Source organism: Drosophila teissieri, chromosome 3L (assembly GCF_016746235.2).
Source record: "Drosophila teissieri strain GT53w chromosome 3L, Prin_Dtei_1.1, whole genome shotgun sequence".
Lineage (NCBI taxonomy): Eukaryota > Metazoa > Arthropoda > Insecta > Diptera > Drosophilidae > Drosophila > Drosophila teissieri.
The window spans coordinates 8,557,280-8,576,977 of record NC_053031.1 but is presented as its reverse complement, the minus strand read 5'-3'; the positions used below and the strand labels follow the sequence as shown (position 1 = coordinate 8,576,977).

Below are 19,698 nucleotides of genomic sequence, written 5' to 3'. Positions count from 1 at the left end.
GAACCGCCCGTGCGCACTCTTTCGCTCAAAAAAAACATAACAAGTCGAATTGGAAAACAACCAGTCGCGTTTTACACTTAAAAAAAAATATTTTTATAAATTTTACTAAATATTATTATACTATTTGTAGAGGGAATTGTAAATAGTACTTTTCTAACTAATCAGCAAATGAAGTTATTTCAAATAAAATTCAGATTGCCAACATTTGGTCCATTTCCGGAACTGTTTATTTGCAAAACATAAAAAACTTATCATAAATTCATATACTTACAACAACAATTGCCACTCAGATTGTTTAAAAGTATTTCATTGCTATCAGACTGCAAAATCTATTGAAAGCTGTCCCAAAATGTTCTCAGTGCATTGTGGCAAATTGTTGGATTAATTAAGTTAATTGTAGCGCTTTCCGAGCCGATCATCCAATCGCGCGTGCAACGCCCGCACAATGCGAGCTGGGCGCGTAAAGAGCTCCGTTCCGCCCGCGCAGCTCGACCCTTCTCCTGGCCACCGGGTTTGACCCCTCAGCCGGCTGTGGTGTCAATTGAGTGCGTGTTCCGCTCCTCCGGTTGGGCAACACAATTGGTCGTGGAAAAGTGGAACGGAGCAGCCAGGAGGAGAAGTCGGTGAGAACCGAGTGAACCGAGTGAATCCAGTGGAACTCTCTGCTGAGTGGGGGATGAGTGAAAATAGCATTGCAGACTTGTGAATTAAATCATTGTCGTCGATGTTGTTGGTTGTGAGCACGATTGTACGGATTGTTGTATGCCCGGCTAAAACTCGCATTGTTGTTGTGCGTTTTATTAGCATTGATTATGGATTTAATTCATTTTTCTGTGTGAGCAAATAAATGACGCGTTCTGCTTTGCAGTCGCTAATGGGTAGATGTAAGCTGGAGTCTTTACAGTTTTTAGATTTTACAACTTTTCTGTTATGAAAGCTTAAAAAAACACATAAAATTAGTTGCTGGTTCTAAAAAAGTCTGCTTTATTTGCAAGTTCACTACAGAATTCTTATAAAATAGTAGTCATGTAACAAGGTGGATATTTAAGTGTTAGGATCATGCTGCCTTAAAAGCGCAGCAAGCTCTCATTGATCTTCTCGTAGATCCAATCGATGTAGTGGTTGACACGGACATAGACACCCGGCCGGTTCTTGAAGCCGCAGTGCTGACCCCACGAAATCAGACCGTACAAAGTCTCGCCATCTAAGAACATAAATTTGTGTAAAAATAGTAAATGTCTCAGAACAAGTGTAAGCTGTTCATACCGTCATCGGAGCAGACAAGCGGACCGCCTGAGTCACCTTCACAGGCATCCACACTCTCATCCATGGAGCCAGCACAGAACATGCCTGAAACGAGGTGGAACATGGGGGTTATTTCCTGCACATAAAAGTACTATCTAATGGTTAATTAACCAAATAAAACTGAAGTGGTACACACCTTCCGACATTGCTGATCCATACACATTAGATTGCTTGCACACGTTATCTGCCAAAATGGGCAGCTCGGCAGATCCCAAAACTTGCGCAGGAGCTACACAATTCGCAATAAGAATCATATTTATTGGTGACCAGGATCGTTATCTCATAAACTACTTACTGGACACTCCCGACTTTATAGATCCCCATCCGGATATGGTGCACTTGCGGTCCTGGACGAGCTCAGCATTCTTGTCCGGCAAGCAAATGGGCTGGACATAGTCACTAAACTTCAGCGGAGTCTTCAACACCACCAGCGCAATATCGTTATTCATATGGGTTCCCTTGCGGAAGTTCTCGTGTAGGTACCAGTTCTCAATGAACGAATCTACCTCGGAGGACTCGGCTATGTTCGCATAGTGATCTCCGACACGGACAAAGTACGCCCCTTTTGGACTGCCATACAGACAGTGGGCAGCGGTGAGGAGATGGCGCTTGGAAATCACCACAGCTCCACACCAATGACTGGAGATGCCCCCACGTCCGCGGGTCCTAATGGTAGCTTGCCAGGGATGACGACCCCTCTGTGCCACATTTCCCCTGACCACGCGCTCCTCTCGGTGGGCGTACTCATCTTCAAGGTCGTCCTTGAAGATGCCGCATCGACGAGGAGTATGCACGGCCTTGCTAGATCGGTCCCACAGTCCAATTTGTGAATAGGTCTTGGGCGACGTTTCCCGTCCAAGAGATCTACCTCCTTTAATCTGGGTCTGGGAATATTTCTGGCTGCGAGGTGGTGGCCCAGCGCTGCAGTGGAGCGCCACATCTTCGGTGTGGTTGCAGTTGTGCTCGCCCCAGTTCCAGTGGTTACATTGGTCAATGCTCGTCTCGTTTCCAAAGCACATCACCTGGTCGAGCCAAATGGGTCCATTGCCGTTGCCAAATATGTTCTTCTCGATTCTCTGGGACATACAAGAAGTAATTTAAGATTATTCATATGTAAATTTAAGATTATGTAATACCGCTGGTCCAAAGAAGCCCATTGAGTTGCAGGCAACTTGGGCAGACTTAAGGTTGAAGTCATCATCGCAAACACTGCCCCACACACCATGGTGTTTCACCTCCAGGCGGCCTTCGTTTGAATTGCGACCTCCCTCTAAACGGTATTGAACGGGCGCCTAAGGGTGTGATATGGATTACATTATGGAACATGTGGAAACTTTCAATTAACCCACCTGACAGACGGCTGCACACTCATCCGACTTATCCGCACAGTCTGGGGTATTGTCGCACACAAAGGCTGGTGGGATACATTCCTTGGAAGTGTGGCACAGCCAGTAGTTATTTGGACACTTCATCACCGGAACTTTGCAGGTCACGCCCGCCACTTCATCAACGCCGCAGTTGTGAACGCCCCAACCTTTGAAGGCGCACTGGCTGAGTTTGGTTTCATTGCCATGGCACTCGACCTCATCCATCAAGTAGTTAAAATCCTGATTTGGGGGAGCATAAAAGGAGCTGCCACGCACCTCTTGGGCGCCCATCTGAAAGCCGAGTTCTCGGCAAACGACATCTGCATCCTTCAACCCGAACTTGTCATCACACACATAGCCCCATTGACCATTAGCTGGATAAGGTTTAGGAATGATTTTATGTTAATATGATAATGTACTGAGATTTCTAAGAACCACTCACCCTTGACTTCAATGCGGCCCATGTTTGGACTCTCGCCCCCTGATAAACGCACCTCGTAGTCAGATGGCGGGCAGTCAGCCTCATCTTTGCCATTGGGGCAGTTCTTCTTTCCATCGCAGACCTCCTCCTTCTTTAGGCATTGGCCATTGCCGCAATCGAAATCGCATTGGTCATCGAAGCTTGAACGGGTAGCTAGTTTGGGAGTCACTTCCTCAGCATTGGGATTGGACAGCAGGTCCCAGTCTTCGTTCGGATCCTGGTGTTGCGGAGTGTCATCCTTTTGTGGAAATGGATTGGGCAGCTCCGGATGACGAAGATGGAAGTCAGCGCTGTGTTCATGGGGGTGACGGTGGTGGTGGTGTTGGTGGGGAGAGGAATTGGGATGGTGCTCGGAGAACGGATCGGGCAAATTTGGATGACGCCGGTGGTAGTCACGACTGTGACCGGACGCAAGCCAATTACTTTTCATTGTAGTTGTGGTTGGGGGGGAGGTGTCCGGAGCTAACTCAGCCCTGCGGGTGCTCCGTTGAAAGTCTGTCGAGGTGTACGTGGTACTGGGATCTAGGGTCTGCTCGGTTCGGGACGTCTCCCTGGCATCTGGAAAAACATAGTCGTCGTCAACGGAATCCAGGCTTTCCTGTTCACCCGCCTTAATAAGTTCGGCGTCAAAGTCAGGGTCTGTTCTACGTGTCGTGGAAGTTCTTATTGTAGGCATTGGTGTGGTGGCTGGCGGCTTACTAATCACAGACACTATGGCTGACTCAGCCTGCTGGGCCAGTTGCTCTTGGGCATTGCCACTGTGATTGAAATAGGGACGCAGCATAAGTTTAAGAGCCTCTTTAATAGCCAGTTGGGAGTTGGGACCCGAGGCAGATTGATCTTGATTGAAACTCGGTACTGTCGACTGGGGACTATAGAACTTATGGTCGAAAGGAGGTGGCGCCAATACATTTCTCACTGTTGTGGTTGTGAAGTCGTCGTCATCGTAGAAGGGTTCATCCAATTCAGGATTAAAGGGATCGGGCTCTTGGGCCGGAGTCGTACTAGTCACAGGCACTTTGGCCCAAGAGGCGTTTCGAGAGTGGGCAATTCCAGCATAGGAGGGACTGTAGTGGGGCTGTATGGGATTTTGGAGAGAGTTCCTATTATCCACTGGTGGATAAATGGGAAATGTGTGCAGTCGATTGGCCAATTGCGGCTTTGGAGTCTGGTCAGCTGAAGGGTTGGGAGGTGGAGACGGCTTTGTGTTAACCGAGGGATCTGGTTTCGGAGGTAAGAGCCCACCATAAAGGTTGGATTCATTATACAAAGGAAGTCCAGGATTAGGGCTATGTCGGGGGGGAACATTTGATCCGTGGAGCCTATTGTCAGGATGCAAAGGTGGTTGCTGGTCTGGAAAACCACTGGAGTCGAGGCGGGACTCAACTGGCTGCTGTCTAGCAATTGGTTGTGAGCCACTGGGCAACTGATCTGGATAGAAGCGTGGTGGCGATCCCGGATAGGGCTGTAGTCCGTTGTGAGGATGTTGTGGTGTCGGTTCCTCGTCATAGTCCAAGTTAATGGGTTTCTGTCCGGGCAGACTGTCTTGGGATTGGGGCTCCTTGGCACCAGGAAAATGGGGGGAATAATCTAGGTTTAATGGTTGCTGTCCACCCAATGAAGGCTGTGGTGGTATAGGTTTCCATCCATTGCCAGGCGGGCCGTAATCAATTCTGCGACTATAGTTCTGGCGCGACGGCACCTGTTCTTTTTCTTCAACGGGTTGGGCGTAGTAGACACTTTCTGTATTGGTGGGTGCCATGGGGGCCAGTGGAGTCTTATATGTAGGATAATTACGGTTCGGCTGCAGCGATCCCTCCACATATAGAGTACTCTGTGAAGGGCCACGTTGAACGTAGGATGTCTCCTGGCCAGACCAACTCGGATTGTATCCGTGGTGATGGTGATGCGGGTTTTGCTCCAGACCCACACCTGAAGGTCGCTGCATGTCCATATCCGCCCAACGGTCTCCGATCACTCGCGTTGTGGTGGTAGTTCTGGTTGTATATCGGTTGCCGAACTGATCCCTGCCAGATGTCTCATAGGAATTGGATTGGATTGGATTGCCTGTAAGCAGAGAAGGGGATTTAAAAAAGGGCGAGACTTAAACCAAAGGTTAGTAACCATTAGAGGGAGCTATCCAACCGGAATCAACCCCCCGAACCAAATAGTCGGTGCGATCGTGGCTGGGCAGTTTGTCATCCAGCACGCACACTCTACGAGAAACGCTGAATATCTGTTGGCTGGGACAGTCGTACATCTCCGCCTGGCCTGGTCCACACCGTAGGTACTTGGTGGGCACCCTCGGATGTGGCAGGGTTCCGGTTATTCCTTCGGGACAGGCAGTGACTGCACCCTCTATCATCATTTTCTGTGTCCACTCGAAGATGATGTGCAGTTCATTGATCGTGTACAGACGATCCTCACGCTGCACCTGGTCAACGGGCTTACAGAACCCATGTGAGATACTGTAGTGCTGTTCACCCGGACAATTTAGCAATTGCATTCCGCTGGGGCCACAGCTCAGGTACTTTGAACAATCGAAGGGATACACGAAGAAACCAACGAAATCTCTAGGACAGTCCAAAGCTGCAAGGAAAAGTCTAAGGATAAAAACACAGAGAGTCCACAGTTTTTTCACTCACAATTATCCTGATAAGTTTGCGTTCTTTCAAAGGGGACGCGATCCGTTTTGGGTACATGCTGTTCGGGCAAGCAGTAGCCTTGGGAAACACTGAACATATCGAGGGGCTGGCATTGCCTAGGTAACGTATGACCATCGATGCAGGTCAGATAGCCTGAAGCGTCGAAAGGATTTGGAAAGAGGCCGCTAACCCTTTCTGGACACATTAGAGGAGTTGGAATAGCATAAGGCGAAGCTTGCGCAGAATAAGGGCCTGAACCAGTTGATTGGTTAGGTGGCTGATATCCACCAGTTGATTGGTGTGGTGGCTGGTATCCACTATTTTCTTGAGATGCTGGCTGGTATCCCCAATCTCTTTCTGGTGGCTGGTAGCCTCCGTTCAACTGAGAATGTGACTGGTAACCTCCGTTTGACTGAGAAGGTGGCTGGTAGCCTGGATTGCCTTCCACACGTGGTTGATACCCTCTATTCAACTGAGGAGGTATCTGGTACCCTTTGTTGTTTTCCGAAGGTGGCTGGTAACCTCCATTTGGTTCGTAGGATGTCTGGTATCCTCTGTTCAATTCAGAAGGTGGCTGGTATCCTCCATTTGCTTGAAAAGGTGTTGATTGATTGGGTTGATTGTAACCTCCATAAGGTTGATTGTGAGGCTGGTAGCCTCCTTTAACTGAATAGGGTGGCTGTAAACCTCCAATAGTTTGTGAAGGGTTGTGGTAATCTTGATATGTTTGATTCGACTGCTGGACATCTCCATAAGTTTGAGAAGGTTGTTGGTAACCTCCATAGGCTGATAAGGGTGGCTGGTATTCTCCGTTTGCTTGAAGTGGCTGGTGACCTCCATTAGCTTGGTAGCCTTGTTGGTAGCCTCCAATATTTTGGTAAGGTGTCTGGTAACCTCCATTGATTTGAGAAGGCGGCTGGTAACCCCCAATGTTGTGAGAAGGCGTCTGGTAACCTCCAATGTTTTGAGGAGGCGTCCGGTATCCGCCACTTGAATTGTAAGGTGTCTGAAACTTTCCAGGCGGCAGATTGCCTCCGTCCAGGGACAGGCTACTGTCCTGTTCTGAATGCTCCGCTTCGTGACTTAACTCATGCTGCGTATCTTCTAAATACTCCACGCGATCATAGGCTTCGGTAATCTTATCCCTAGCCACACACTTTTGCTGCGATATGCTAAATGCTTCACCCTGCCTACAGCTTTCTACATGTGTTTGCCCACTGTAGCACACTATATATTTGGTGCAATCGAAAGGATGTAAGTAATAGCCCTGGGCTTGCGGCGGACAGGACAACGTTGTGAGGTCCTGAATAAGGACAGCTGCGAATGGGAAGGATCACGTAGTATGCATTTGATGGTCTTATGAGAAGTCTTACTCGAAAATTGCACACTAATGTAGGCATAGTCCAGGTAGTCATGGGGCGAAAGTAGATGTCGGCCTACACACTGGCGTTGGGATAAACTGTATAGAGCTGTTGGCGGACAACTCACAATCTGTAAATGCCCATTTTGGCAGTTCACAAAGTGACCGGCATGGAAGGGATAGGGGTAGTTTCCACTAAGCACGGATGGGCACTCCTTAAGTGGGGACTGATGAACCTGAATATCCTGACTGCTATCAGTCGTCTGGATCTGCATTTCCTCCCAGAACCTTACACGATCTTCTCTTGACACCAGACGACTTGGCCGGCACGCTTTTTGGGAAAAGCTGAAGGCCATTTGGCTCTCACAACTTTGAATGGACATCTTGCCGCCCTCAGCGCAACGTACATATTTGCCAGCGTCGTAGGGATAAGGATGTAGGCCATCGGTGCCACCCGGACAGGCAGACAGGATCATAGCTGATAGATTTAGGTGTTGTGAAATATTTACTTTAAGGATAGTAATCCAATGAAGGACTTACTCTGGTCGATGCTGATAACAGATACCTTATAAGTAACATAGTCGCTGTAAACCAACTGGGTCTTAGGATGGCAAGTACTCTTAGATATGCTAAACACATATCCAGACTGACAGCCTTGAACCGCCAGTTTACCAGCCTGGCAGAGGAGGAACCTTGTTTGGTCGAAGGGGTGAACAAATTGACCGCTCACTCCGGAGGGACACAATAGATCTTCCAGGTACTCAGGAAGTGGGTATGAAGGGTCTAGAAAAGGTTTAGTCGTTATATCTTAATCTAAGGAGGCAAGCAGAGAATGGGTAGCAAATGGGAAACCAAGCCCGAAATGAAGAAGCAGGTGAAAAAAGCGAAGTAGCCAAGTACTAGATCGTACGAGATCGACTTACGCGATGACTCTGGTGGTGGGAAAGTATCCAATGGTTTCGATGGGTAACTATTACTTGTATCGTGCTGGCTAAATTGGTTTTGTCCAGGCAATGAACGTCTACCACTGCAGTCCACCTGATGGGCATAATCGCAACTGTTTTTCTCGGTACTGAAAGCTGTGCCCGGACCACAATCCATTACAAAGGTTTGTCCATTTGCACATTCCAAGAACTTCGTGCAATCGAATGGGTGGGCGTGAAGTCCAGAGGCTTCAGGTGGACAGGAAATGTCACCGGTTTTACCGAAACTCTTTTCGGACTCCGGGCCATCTGTCTCGTAAGTGGTAACAGTCGTAGATTCAATTAAATATTCGACGTGATCGGTGGGTCCTTTACACTGTTCCTTTGGCACGCATTTCTGATTGGAGAAACTAAAAATCTCGCCCGGGGTACAACTCTCAATGAAGGTCTGCTGATTCCAGCACCTGACATACTTGGTGCAGTCAAAGGGATGCAGGTAGAGTCCCTGGGCTTGTGGAGGACAAGTAAGCGTCGAACGATCCACCATAAATTCAGCTGTGAAAGAAAACGGGCTTTCAAATCAAGTCTATCCGAAATACGATTCCGTGAGATGCTTACTGGAAAGCTCAGCACTGATATAGGAGTAATCCAAATAATCATGGGCAGCGAGAAGTTGACGAGCTACACATTGCCGCTGTGCAAGGCTGAAAAGCTGTCCAGTGGGACAGCATATGATCTCTAAAGCTCCATATTGGCACTTGACGTAGTGACCAGCATGGAATGGATAAGGGTAGTTCTTCTGAACATTGGGTGGGCACGACCTGAGTGAAGACAGCTCGCTTTGAACACTTCCCCTACTCTCTTGGGAAGTATAAGTGGTCTGAGCTTGGACTTCCTCCCAGAACTGCACCCGATCAGAGCTGAGCACTTGAAGACGTGGAAGACAACTTCTTTGGGATACACTGAACGCCATCTGGGGGCCACAACTTAGGATAGACATCCTACCATCGGACGAGCACTGAACGTACTTCTCAGCATCGTAGGGATACAAGTAGATGCCGTTGATTTTATCAGGACAGGCATTAAGGATTAGGGCTAATAAAATATTATGATGAATTCTAGTGTACAGAGATGAGGGAGTAACTTACAATACTCGTAGCTGATTTCGGAGATAATTAATGTGACATAGTCGGTGAAGGCTAATTGATGTTTTGACTGACAGTAGCGCTTCGAAATGCTGAACACATAGTTGGGAAGGCAGTTCTGCACAGCCACCTTACCATCCTTACAACTAAGGAACTTTGTTCGGTCAAAGGGGTGAACAAACTGGCCAACGGCTCCCACTGGACACATGAGATAATTAACCTGAATCTCAGCAGACGAGAAGGCGGAAGCTGTTACAATTCAAAAGGATCAGGATTAGCGTCTATCAAGTTAGGCAGCAAGCAAAGCATGAATAGCGTAATATGAGAAAATAAAACCCAAATGGAGAAGCAGATGAACCAAGCGAAACCAAGCAGTAGGGATAAGAAATTAAATGGCACTTACAGGAGGTCCGAGGGGAGTCAGAATACACACATACCGAAGAGAAGCCATCGAAGATGTGTCCCGGGGGACACTGTTCCACCTGAGGATTAACACCAATCCCGCACCTCAAATACTTGTGCACGTCGTGAGGATGTGGACGAAGACCACGTGTACCTGGTGGACAGACCAAGTCCGCCAAAGGCACCGCAGAGTAGCCTAACCGAGTGTTAGTCTAGGTTTTTGAATTCCAATCACTTATACGTACCGGGGCCAAAGGTTTCAGCTCCTCCTGCTCCAGTTCCTGTTCCACTTCCAGTGGCGCATTTGGCCAAATCCTTGTGCACACATACCAGCGATGCTGGACTAAAGGCAGTTCCTGGTGCGCAGTCCATAATAAAAGCCTGACCATTGGCGCAGTTAAGGAACTTGGTGCAATCCGTTGGATGTGGTTGCAAACCATTCACGCCGGGTGGACACTTGGGCTCACCATCTAACTGCCTCAGTCTGCCCAGTCGAGTAGACGGGGAAGCCGCTGAAGGGCAAACCACATTGCTAGGATGATCGCACACCAGGGTCCTGCCATTGAACAGAGTTCCGGGCGAACACGTCTGAATGGTGGGGCTTCCATTGAAGCAGTTCACATAGCGATGACAGTCGTGGGGATATGCAACCAGACCCGTAAAATGCGGCGGGCACGCCGAATCCCGCTGGTAAATAGGCTGCTGTTGGTCGCCTCCGTAACTCGAGTGCGCGTTCCCTGCCGCTGATAAGCCGACTTGTTCCGACTGCTCGCTCCGGTAGCCATTGCCTGATCGATAAGCTTTAGCCCCGGGTCGCTGTCAAAAGCGCAATTATGAAATATTATTGAACAACCGTAATAATTAGAAGCAATATTTAGCTAATAGCTTTTTATTAAGTCCAATTAAAATTTAAGTCTAAGTAAGCTCTTTTTACTTTAACTTTAAACATTTGTTGTTTCACAAAACTTTTGAAATAACAGAAGTAAACACAAACTTAAATTATTAATAAATTTTGTACACTAACATCCACTAGCAGGATCGCCAGCCAAAGGCCAAGAAGCCACTTGGCCATATTACGTTTCCGCTTTACAAATATTTGAATTTAAATATTTCTTTTAATGCACCGATGCTGATAGCAAAGCAACTCAATTGTTTTTCTCGCGCTTTGAATTTTTCGTTGTGATCCCGTCCGACTTCCAGGCTCGACTGACCCACACCCAGATCGCATTTCAATTCAATTGGACTCGGGATGAATCTCTATCTCTGCCGCTGCTGATAGATGCTCTCGTTTGTCGCCAAACCAATTGAGTGGACCACTATCAGGTCTTGTAATCTCAAGACATTTTTGCTGTCTTATCGCCTTGTTTTGTTTGCATTTCTTTTGGGGGGTTTTCACTCATTTATTTACTTCTAGGAATCCGAGATGATGCAGCTTAAGAATGATGATGATGATGATGATTTACAGTGGCGCAGTCGCATTTAAGGGTTGTCTATATTTATATATGTCACCCGTAAACAAACAAAACGTCTCACCCAAATTAGGCTACAGATTATTTGGCTGCCGGCTTATCAGCCGGTGGCCTCTCGGCAAGTCTTAGCCTCTGCTGTATTTTTAGCCAGAGCAGATCGTACGGCTCACAGAGTTCCGTTTGCGTTTTGGGAATTCCCACAGATCGTCGCACTTCCGGCGAGAGGATCAGCAGATTTTGAGCAAGGCCAAAACTGCTAGAAGCCACCCAGTATACACATAAAGCTGAAGGCACAGTACAGGCTACTGGGACCATCACAACACTCAATCCACGGAACACATTGTTGGCGATGTTTTGCAGGCGAGTGGAAGGACGGGTTCGGGACATCGCTTGCACTTCAATGATGGCCAAGTTGATGAGGCCTAATGTTACAGGCAGGATATAAGAGTTGTCAACCACCGTGAGGTTTGGTATCCAACCAAATCCGCCAATGGTCATTTCGGTGGTCACAATTTGAGCTTGGATGGACGTGGGATCCGGCAGCATGTATACTAAATTGCGCAGCGCCACGGACTGAAAGATCCACAGGGGTATCTGACCCCATAGCACAATCATGGTCTTCATGGGATGGCAGTTATCCCGAACTATAAGGTTTTGCCACTGCTTCTTGATCTGTAAGATAATTGGCATCAGTAGTGACTCGAGAACATTTTCATTTTAACAAACCGAACGCCGATAGACTATCTGAGTCTGCTGTTCGCTCCACTTGAACTTTTGCTTGGCCATGGCTGCCTCTTTTTTCAGCTCCTCCACAATGGCCGGCATCTCCAGCGCTATTTTCTCGATTCTGGCGGTGATTTTGTGCTGGTAAATGGTCAGAGGTAGGGTAACCACGCTCCGGAAAAGGAAAGTGGACAGTACGATGGATGCCCACCAAGGCAGACCGCTGTAGTCGTGGATCTTAATGAGCACATCCTGCATATAGGCCACTGGGGTGCTATTGGACAAGGTCTGCCAATATCCCACCAATCCACCGGCATTTGCCAATTGGACACTTGCGGCCGCCGCTTCTGTGGAGGCAAGACGACGATTGTACTTGTGATTGGCAATTGTTGTTCCTTGGTAGGTGTACGTATAGGTGCAAGCAATGGTTGGCCTTCTACAGGTGCGCAAAAGCAGCAAAGCTGCCATTATAAGGTAATAAAAAGCCAGTAATCAACGTAAACAACTAAAAGGAATCAGCAGTGCTCCTGTTATCATTGCGAACAGCTGATTGTTGCCATAACACGGATTTAATCAGTGTGACCGTGGCTACGTTTTTTGGTAGCATTAACCCTTAGCCAATGATGCAATTTTTGACTACCCAAAAATATAGAACATTAATATTCTTTTATTAATTGGAATTCATTTAAGGGAACAACAAATAAATATATTTATACAACATTTTCGATACAGTTCAGTATATCAAAAAAAAACATGTTGTTTGATACGAAAACAACACTTGTAATTGCTTTTCCTTTTCAATCATTTTGAAATGTCGATATTTCTAATTATCTCGGCTTACTAAAATGGCTCAACGTAGTTTAAGTGCACAAATTGTTTTTTAATATAAGTTTTATTTCATACGCATAAGCTTAAGATAAAATTGTGTTTGTATTATTATTTGTTCTCTCGGTCTTGGCATATTTGCTACATCGTCCGACGGTCACTCTAGTTTGGCATTTTAAATCGTTCAGAGTACTCGGCTGCTGCACTTGCAACTTTTCATTGTTTGAAACGCAATTAATATTTAAATCGAGTAATGAATTTTAGCCAACGCCAACCAGAATGGCACACAATACCATCGGTGGCACTAACTCACATATTCGACTATCTGGATACCCAGGATCGTCGGTCTGCAGCGAGTGTATGTTATTCCTGGAGACTTGCCTTCTTTCAAAAACGGTAAGTTTGTCACTGTGTGGGTGTGCCCGTGTCCGTGTCAGTGAGGGTGTATGTGGCTGAAATGCTTAAGTTCAGTGCTTATTGGGTATATTTCCTTTGTTGTTACCCCATATATTATATATACGTGGATTAATCGAGCGCAGAAAAACATCTGTGCAAGCAAGAACAAAACGTAGACCCCAACAATTGTTGGATGCTTTCGTGTGCCGTTGCTGTATTCTTCGCATTTGGCAAGCTTTCAATGTGTGGGGCAAACACCTCGGCCCGTTTGTTTATATTAGTGTTGAAAAAAGGGGAAAGTCCACGATAAGAGGAATTCCCCCTGCCAATTAATGCAATTAATTAAAGTAATTGATGCGATAAGCTATGAGCTGTAAATTGCAATCTTAGCGATTGCGAGAAAGACACTTATTTGTATTGCTTGTATGTACTTTTCAATACGGATTCATTTATTTTATTTATAAGAATTTTCTCACAACGTTATTTTATGTATTTATTTTGGCTTGTTTATTTTAAACTAAAATAAAGGAAAGAAATAATCTCTTTTAGTAAATTAAGAAATTAATCATTACCTTTCTTTTAACCCTCAGCTATTTTAGAAACTTTCGCTTTCAATTGGATGTGGGATGCGATGATCAGTTGGCCTTCTTCCATCGCTCCATGGCCAATTTGGCCAGGGAACTGATAGTAGTCTTCGACTTTCAAAATGCATTTCATATCCAGAAAATGCGACGACTTCTTTACAAGTAAGTTTGCTTTACTAAACCCTAAAAGTACTCAGCTTAATCATTTTCCCTCCCACAGAGTGGCGCGCTGTGATAATATCCAGAAATTGCGTTTCCAAACCCACAATGTGGGCCTCGTTGCCATCGGAAACATGCACAGTGAGCACTTGTTGGCCATCGAACAGTATGTACCCTAAAAGTTGACTTAGTTCATTACTAAAATATCCCAACAACCCTAACAGATGTTTTGTGGAGCCGCTGAAATTGTTTTTGAGCCGTAAACGTCAGCCATGCCAGACTTTGGACCTTGGTGCCATCGAGGCCCTGTCATACTATGGTCATGATTTCCTAAAGGCTATGGGAAAACCACAGGAACTGCTGCAGTTGACGCTCGCAAGCATCAAGTACGATCCTAGTCACTATCCCATCCTCTCGCTGGACGCGACCCTGCTCCAAAAGTGCGCCGCCCTGCAGGTGCTCTCCCTCGACTACGACACACTTTCCGACGAACTGCTGCACACTATCCAGGTGCTTCCGCTGCGGAAACTATTAATCGCAGTGCACGGCCTGGATAGCGAAGAGCATCCCGACGTGTCGGAGACGGCCTGGTCCCACTTTTCGGGCCACTTTTCGAGCATTGAGTTGGTGCTGACCCTTGTGTATGCCTATGAGGCCATCGAACTACTGCAGCATCGGGTGCTGCGTAGCAATATGCCTGTTACCCATGTGCGATTGCTATTCTGCGAGCAGATGAACGCCGAAGCCTTGGACTGGATGTCGTTGCATCACAACGAAACGCTGCGCAGCATTCACTATGTGGACTCGGCGTACAAACATTCCAATCGCATGAACTACACTCGCCACGGCTTCTTGCGGCAGGACCCATTCGTGATGATGGCCTGGCGCTGCAAACAGCTGGAGGAGATCGTAGTGCACGGGTACTTGATGGATCCGCACAATCTCGTGGGCATCGCCCGGCTTCGTGGTCGGCAGCTAAAGCGTCTGGAAGTCTCCATGATCGATTGGTCAGGCGCTGCTTCTCTGAACGCCTACAATGAGGTGAGTTCTTTACAACATCCCGTAACTAAATGAGTAACCTAATTGTTTCTCTTGCAGGAGATAAGCACCTTACTGGGACAACAATGGTCGCCCATCAGCCCTGACAAGATGCCGCCATCGCTGGCCTACGACTACGAGCTACGCGATCAGTTCGTGTACGAAATGCTGCGCCAGGATCTCAGCCAGTAAGTGGTCGAAATAGGAAATTACTCAAAAATAACCAAAAATTGAAGCAGTCATCAAGTGAACGAAAGAAATGCAAACATGACACGTGATCAACTCGAGCGCATAGAAATTAATTTATAAATTGCAAAACCTAATTACGTAGCTAAAACAAAACCCAAAAGAATAATGTAAGCAAAAAGAAAATTGAACCGTCATAATAAGTTTCCAAAATTTATATATGTATGTAAACCAAATTTTTTTTTAATTGGCAAGCATTTTATAGAAGTTAAATTTCCTAATTTCTTAGCCTTTGTAATCAAAATCGCGATTAGCCCTTGTTTATTAGTACAAAAGCGACAGATCAAGAGCGACAGGAATGTTAGGAGCAAAGCAAAAGACTTGAGCACTTCACAAATTTATGTAATTATGTAACGGGGCGAAATGAGTTTGTTGAAACCTGCTAGAGAAACATCATTTTATAAGCAACAACAACTGTGATTCAAACGAAATGCAAAAGCGAATGCAGATGCAAATGCAAGCCAGTGTGAGCAAATGGTATACCAGCTCTCATGCAAAACATAACAAAAACGACAACAGCAAATTGTTAAGCGAATTGTCTAGATAGCTAAGTTTAAAAGTAACAAAAAGTGTTGAAAATGTTTGTAAAACCAAAACTACGACCAATGTCAAATTGTTTGCTCAAAACGACGCAATTGGCACAAATTGTTAACCTTTGTAGTAGTGTGAATAAGTACAGAATCTGGCGCTCAATTGTGATAAACCAACAAACAACAACATAAGCAAATGTAACAACAACGAGAGCTAGATCCTCGTTCGCTAAGCGCCGCCATTTGTGTAGTTTAAAGTGATATTACCAGCAACAGCAAAGCAAATTGTAAGCAAATACAAAACACCACACAGATATATATGTATTGTAATAGCCAAATGGAGCTAAGGAAGTAGCTGTCGTGCGTGGTGCATGCGTTGTGGCCAGATAAACGGGCCAGAAAGCCAGGCAATTGTAAAACCCAAATCCAACTTTTAAGTATTTCGTAGCACAGGCATTAATTATACAACTATGTACTATATTTAACCTATGTTTGCACAAAACAGCAGCGTGTTGTTACGAACCGCGGTTCATCCTTCCTCGATTTGCTTGCCGACCAACGAGTACAACAGTAATAATGACAACATCAACAGCAACAACAACAAATGGTACCTGAAGATCATGCCGAGCATTTAGAGAACAACCGAACAACAACCACAAAGTACTTGCTCAAATGTAACAATCTAAACAAACACAAAATCTATTGAAACAGAAGACTGAACGACGAAGAGGGTGTTGACCTTGTTGTCACAGCAAAACGGAGGATGGCCATTGGTTTCTGGGACAAGTAACAACCGCAAACAAAATGCGATCTCAAAGACAACTCTTACAACTATCCAATCGACCATCTATATTTGTATGTATGTATCTATATGTAACCAATGCATGTAATCATTTTTTATGAACTGCAATAGCGAATATTAATTTGTAACACAAGTGCAAATCATGTGTAGAGCGAAGCAAACTAAGAATGTTTGTCAAACAGCAACTGCAACACGGCCACAGAAAAGTCAAATCAAGAACGGAGTCTGGGGTCATTAAGAGATTGAAAATCCATGGCCTAAATATGTTACCAGACCTGTTTTTATGTGGCTGTGCATTTAATTTAAGTCTAGTACGTACCAACACAACAACCAACACCAACAACAATTGTGATAAAAGTGTCATGCTGCTTCCACGAACAACAGAGTGTGCAAAATGCGACCTAAGATACTGCACCATTGAAGCAATGAGAACGGTAGTAAGCATAGAAAAGGCAGGGTATATGGGCTCTGTTTTATAGCACACTGACACACTAGCTTCTATAGTATTCTTTTCCAAATTAACCGCCTAAATAAATGGCTATTAGGAAATTCGGAATGGCCTTCAGAAAGTACTCACAGAACATTGTTAAATTGATAAAGAAGAGTAAACTCCCAATATTGTTTATCGTGGAGTTACATTTGTAGAAAGTGGAAACTAAAGTGCTATTAACGCTATAACGTTACCCAAAATAAAGGGTCAACAAGCTATAAAATAGAGCTAGGACCGTTAGATCAGTATCCAGCCCGAACTAATCGTCAATCAATGGATTCATTCAATTACAATCAACGTATATGAAAGAAGTATTAAGTTTTTTGGTTATACTAGAGTCACTTCCAACGCTGCTGTATATGAGTAACGTTCTTTTTGTATACTTACTACAAAACAAATATATTTTATATGCCATTTATTGTATTTAAATTCGAAGAGACCGAAAACCATTTTGTAAACCATTCCACAACCATAAGAAACCAATGCGATTTATGCTAACGTATGTACTGATCCAGTAGCAACACTACAGAATGAGGGAAAAGACCAACCAAGTTTAAGATAAGTGTTGATCGAGAACAACAACAAGTCAGGGTGTTAATATATGTATGTAGGGTATGCTCGATGTCGACACTCAGGGGAACAACAAGTGTGACATGGGCGAGGAGGGTAGAGGCGAAACAGGAAGGCGATATGATACAGCCGTGCATTAACAACAATGTTTATATATGTATATGCAAGTTATGCTTAAAAGTTATAAGAGCAAAAGTGAAGAAAGCTGTGATACAACAAGATCCAACAAAAAGGGCAAACGACAACCGACAACACACAAAGATAACACCAACACATTAAACTACAAAAACCAACCAACAGACAAGCCAATTCGAAACGTGTGCGACCAACAAAAGAATGTTAACAACCTTCCCGAGCCTGAGATCCAGGAGAGGGACCATCTGAAATGGCCAACGATAAGAATTCAGTGTGAATTATAGAAGATCCGATCAGATCCAGTAGTAGCTAGCTTAGCGGGTGAACGAAGGACGAAGGACGAGCAGGGGAACCAAAGTTTAGAACCGAAGTGTTTGAGTGAATCAACAGCGTGCGGAATAGAAATGATATTCCAGTCAGGAAGGAAAGCGAAGAGAATGATTAATGATTCAAATGTTAAATTATATATCGATATGTAGTAAAACACACATAAAAAATGCACATATGTAGCTTGAAATATATGAAAGCAAACATTTTATTTAAAGTCAATTTCCATTTGATTTGCCATGATTATGTTTTGTGCAAGATTTTAAAGCTTAATCAATCGAGGCCAACGACAGTTTGCGTGGCATATGCAATATCATTACCATGTAAGACAACCAATAAATATAAACCAATTAAAGCGTAGCAAACAAAATGCATTCAATTGAAAACCCAATAAAAACGTTTGAAACTTAATTCGAAGCGGTGTTCTAAGTTATTTAAGGAAGGGGCTCTTTTTACTACATAGTTTATTGTTTAGTGCCCTGTAATGCTTCCCAAGGGTGCAGAGCTTTATTTTCGTTGCATACTTTGTGGGCGGCGTTATACAATAGGCCGCTGTGAGCCCAAGGTAGCCGATTAAAAGTACATAATTCGCGATAATAAAAACTTAGTGTCAACAAAAACAGAACACCCACACTCGCATGAACTTCCGCTGAGCAACGCAAGCGCTCCAGGATGTTGCGAGCTTTTCTCAGTCCTTGAACTTTTGACCTTGTTTCTGGTCGGATTTCTCGCTGCCACCGCGGTTATGTAAGCAGCTGCACGTATCATTATGCAACCTGTCCACGGATTCTGTGCGCTTGCCATTGCATCTTTGGCGCCTCAGTGGCTCCCAAACTGCCGAGGCTTCGTCGAGCGATAAGAACCCAATCCTCATCACCCAGGCCAATTAAGTGGGCTTTGCGAAATAGATAGCGCTATTGTATGAATGACTGAACAGTACGGCCGAGTTTATTATCTGGATTTGTTTGCCCACGACAGACAACCGGCGAAAGGCGTCAGCAGCGCTTTTTCCACAAAATGTGATAGTTTTGGCCAGGGCCAACCGCTGCAGTAAGCCATATAAAAAGTAAACGGCGAACTGATAAGGCCAATTGGAGGAGTGACTCGTCCAGTGTCCAAAAAACTATTTCAAAAATTTCTATTTTAAATGTTGCTTTTATTGATTAGGCAGCCTTTTGGCCAGGTTCAACTCGATTATTGACACATAGCGGTGGCATAGCGTAAGCCTATGAGTAACATAGCGAACCGGAGAGTACACGGAAATAAATATTGAAAAGGTGCACAGGGAGAAATAGTGAATTAGTTACAAAGCAGATCCATTAAACTTTTCTGGAAAGTTCCTTGATAAAATATTAGTTAGTACAACATTGAAATATCTAAATTGAAATATTTGCTAGTATCCTTCTTATAGTAGTTAATTATGAGCAATCCCTGCTAGATACTGACTAAAGTCTTCTAGTTTTTTCGGGTGTACCTGGTACAGAACCCGTGGGTTCGGCGGGGAATGAATCTCGTGAGAAAAGCTTCGTCGCAAGTGCAGCCACAGCTAGGAAACATTGGCGTCGGCGCTCTCCGTGCTCCCCATTCTCTTTGGGGCTCTCTCGGTTGGATGCCGTCGCAACCGTAGTCTCGTCGCTTTTGCCGCCAGTAGAGCAGTCGATTTTCGCACGGAGCACGACAGTCGAAAAAAACTTGAAAGAAGCATTCAACAGCAGAAGAGTGCCAGTCGAGAGAAAATTAATTTTGTACCTTTACTCAAAATCAAACAACACACAA

The 19,698-nt window shown here is 45.1% G+C and overlaps 3 protein-coding genes across 4 annotated transcripts; 1 reads left to right on the top strand and 2 right to left on the bottom strand.

The window, feature by feature from the left end:
- Positions 1-956: 956 nt before the first annotated feature.
- LOC122618492 lies at positions 957-10,796 on the bottom strand. 2 transcript variants are annotated; one of them, XM_043794958.1, is made up of 17 exons: positions 10,653-10,796; positions 9,874-10,444; positions 9,630-9,824; positions 9,230-9,475; positions 8,700-9,176; positions 8,082-8,636; positions 7,699-7,941; positions 7,172-7,636; positions 5,799-7,115; positions 5,278-5,742; positions 3,115-5,220; positions 2,655-3,046; positions 2,442-2,597; positions 1,601-2,381; positions 1,442-1,534; positions 1,267-1,350; positions 957-1,204 (listed from the first exon to the last, which is right to left on the bottom strand). In XM_043794958.1, exons 1-17 carry the CDS (start codon positions 10,698-10,700, stop codon positions 1,068-1,070), a joined length of 8,331 nt encoding a protein of 2,776 aa, XP_043650893.1. In that variant the 5' UTR covers positions 10,701-10,796; the 3' UTR covers positions 957-1,067. The 2 variants fall into 2 exon arrangements, with proteins under 2 accessions (XP_043650893.1, XP_043650894.1); XM_043794959.1 differs by lacking the exons at positions 5,278-5,742; positions 5,799-7,115; positions 7,172-7,636; ... (3 more) ...; positions 9,230-9,475; positions 9,630-9,824.
- A 382-nt stretch (positions 10,797-11,178) lies between these two features.
- On the bottom strand, positions 11,179-12,363 carry LOC122618493 (cytochrome c oxidase assembly protein COX18, mitochondrial). Its single transcript, XM_043794960.1, has 2 exons — positions 11,824-12,363; positions 11,179-11,769 (listed from the first exon to the last, which is right to left on the bottom strand). The coding sequence occupies exons 1-2, from the start codon at positions 12,286-12,288 to the stop codon at positions 11,179-11,181; spliced, it is 1,056 nt and encodes a 351-aa protein (XP_043650895.1). The 5' UTR covers positions 12,289-12,363.
- A 299-nt stretch (positions 12,364-12,662) lies between these two features.
- LOC122617196 (F-box only protein 33) lies at positions 12,663-18,333 on the top strand. Its single transcript, XM_043792934.1, has 5 exons — positions 12,663-13,041; positions 13,632-13,787; positions 13,846-13,950; positions 14,009-14,825; positions 14,883-18,333. Exons 1-5 carry the CDS (start codon positions 12,899-12,901, stop codon positions 15,012-15,014), a joined length of 1,353 nt encoding a protein of 450 aa, XP_043648869.1. The 5' UTR covers positions 12,663-12,898; the 3' UTR covers positions 15,015-18,333.
- Positions 18,334-19,698: the final 1,365 nt, after the last annotated feature.

Bases quoted from the DNA above. Each gene is read 5' to 3' on its own strand.
- LOC122618492 (XM_043794958.1), bottom strand. From the start codon at position 10,700: ATGGCCAAGTGGCTTCTTGGCCTTTGGCTGGCGATCCTGCTAGTGGAT. The intron at 9,476-9,629 runs GTAAGTGCCATT...GAATTGTAACAG, and splicing joins TGACTCCCCTCGGACCTCCT to CTTCCGCCTTCTCGTCTGCT. The intron at 8,637-8,699 runs GTAAGCATCTCA...TTTCTTTCACAG, and splicing joins TATCAGTGCTGAGCTTTCCA to CTGAATTTATGGTGGATCGT.
- LOC122618493 (XM_043794960.1), bottom strand. From the start codon at position 12,288: ATGGCAGCTTTGCTGCTTTTGCGCACCTGTAGAAGGCCAACCATTGCT. The intron at 11,770-11,823 runs GTTTGTTAAAAT...ATTATCTTACAG, and splicing joins AGATAGTCTATCGGCGTTCG to ATCAAGAAGCAGTGGCAAAA.
- LOC122617196 (XM_043792934.1), top strand. From the start codon at position 12,899: ATGAATTTTAGCCAACGCCAACCAGAATGGCACACAATACCATCGGTG. The intron at 13,042-13,631 runs GTAAGTTTGTCA...TTTAACCCTCAG, and splicing joins CTTGCCTTCTTTCAAAAACG to CTATTTTAGAAACTTTCGCT. The intron at 13,951-14,008 runs GTATGTACCCTA...CAACCCTAACAG, and splicing joins CACTTGTTGGCCATCGAACA to ATGTTTTGTGGAGCCGCTGA.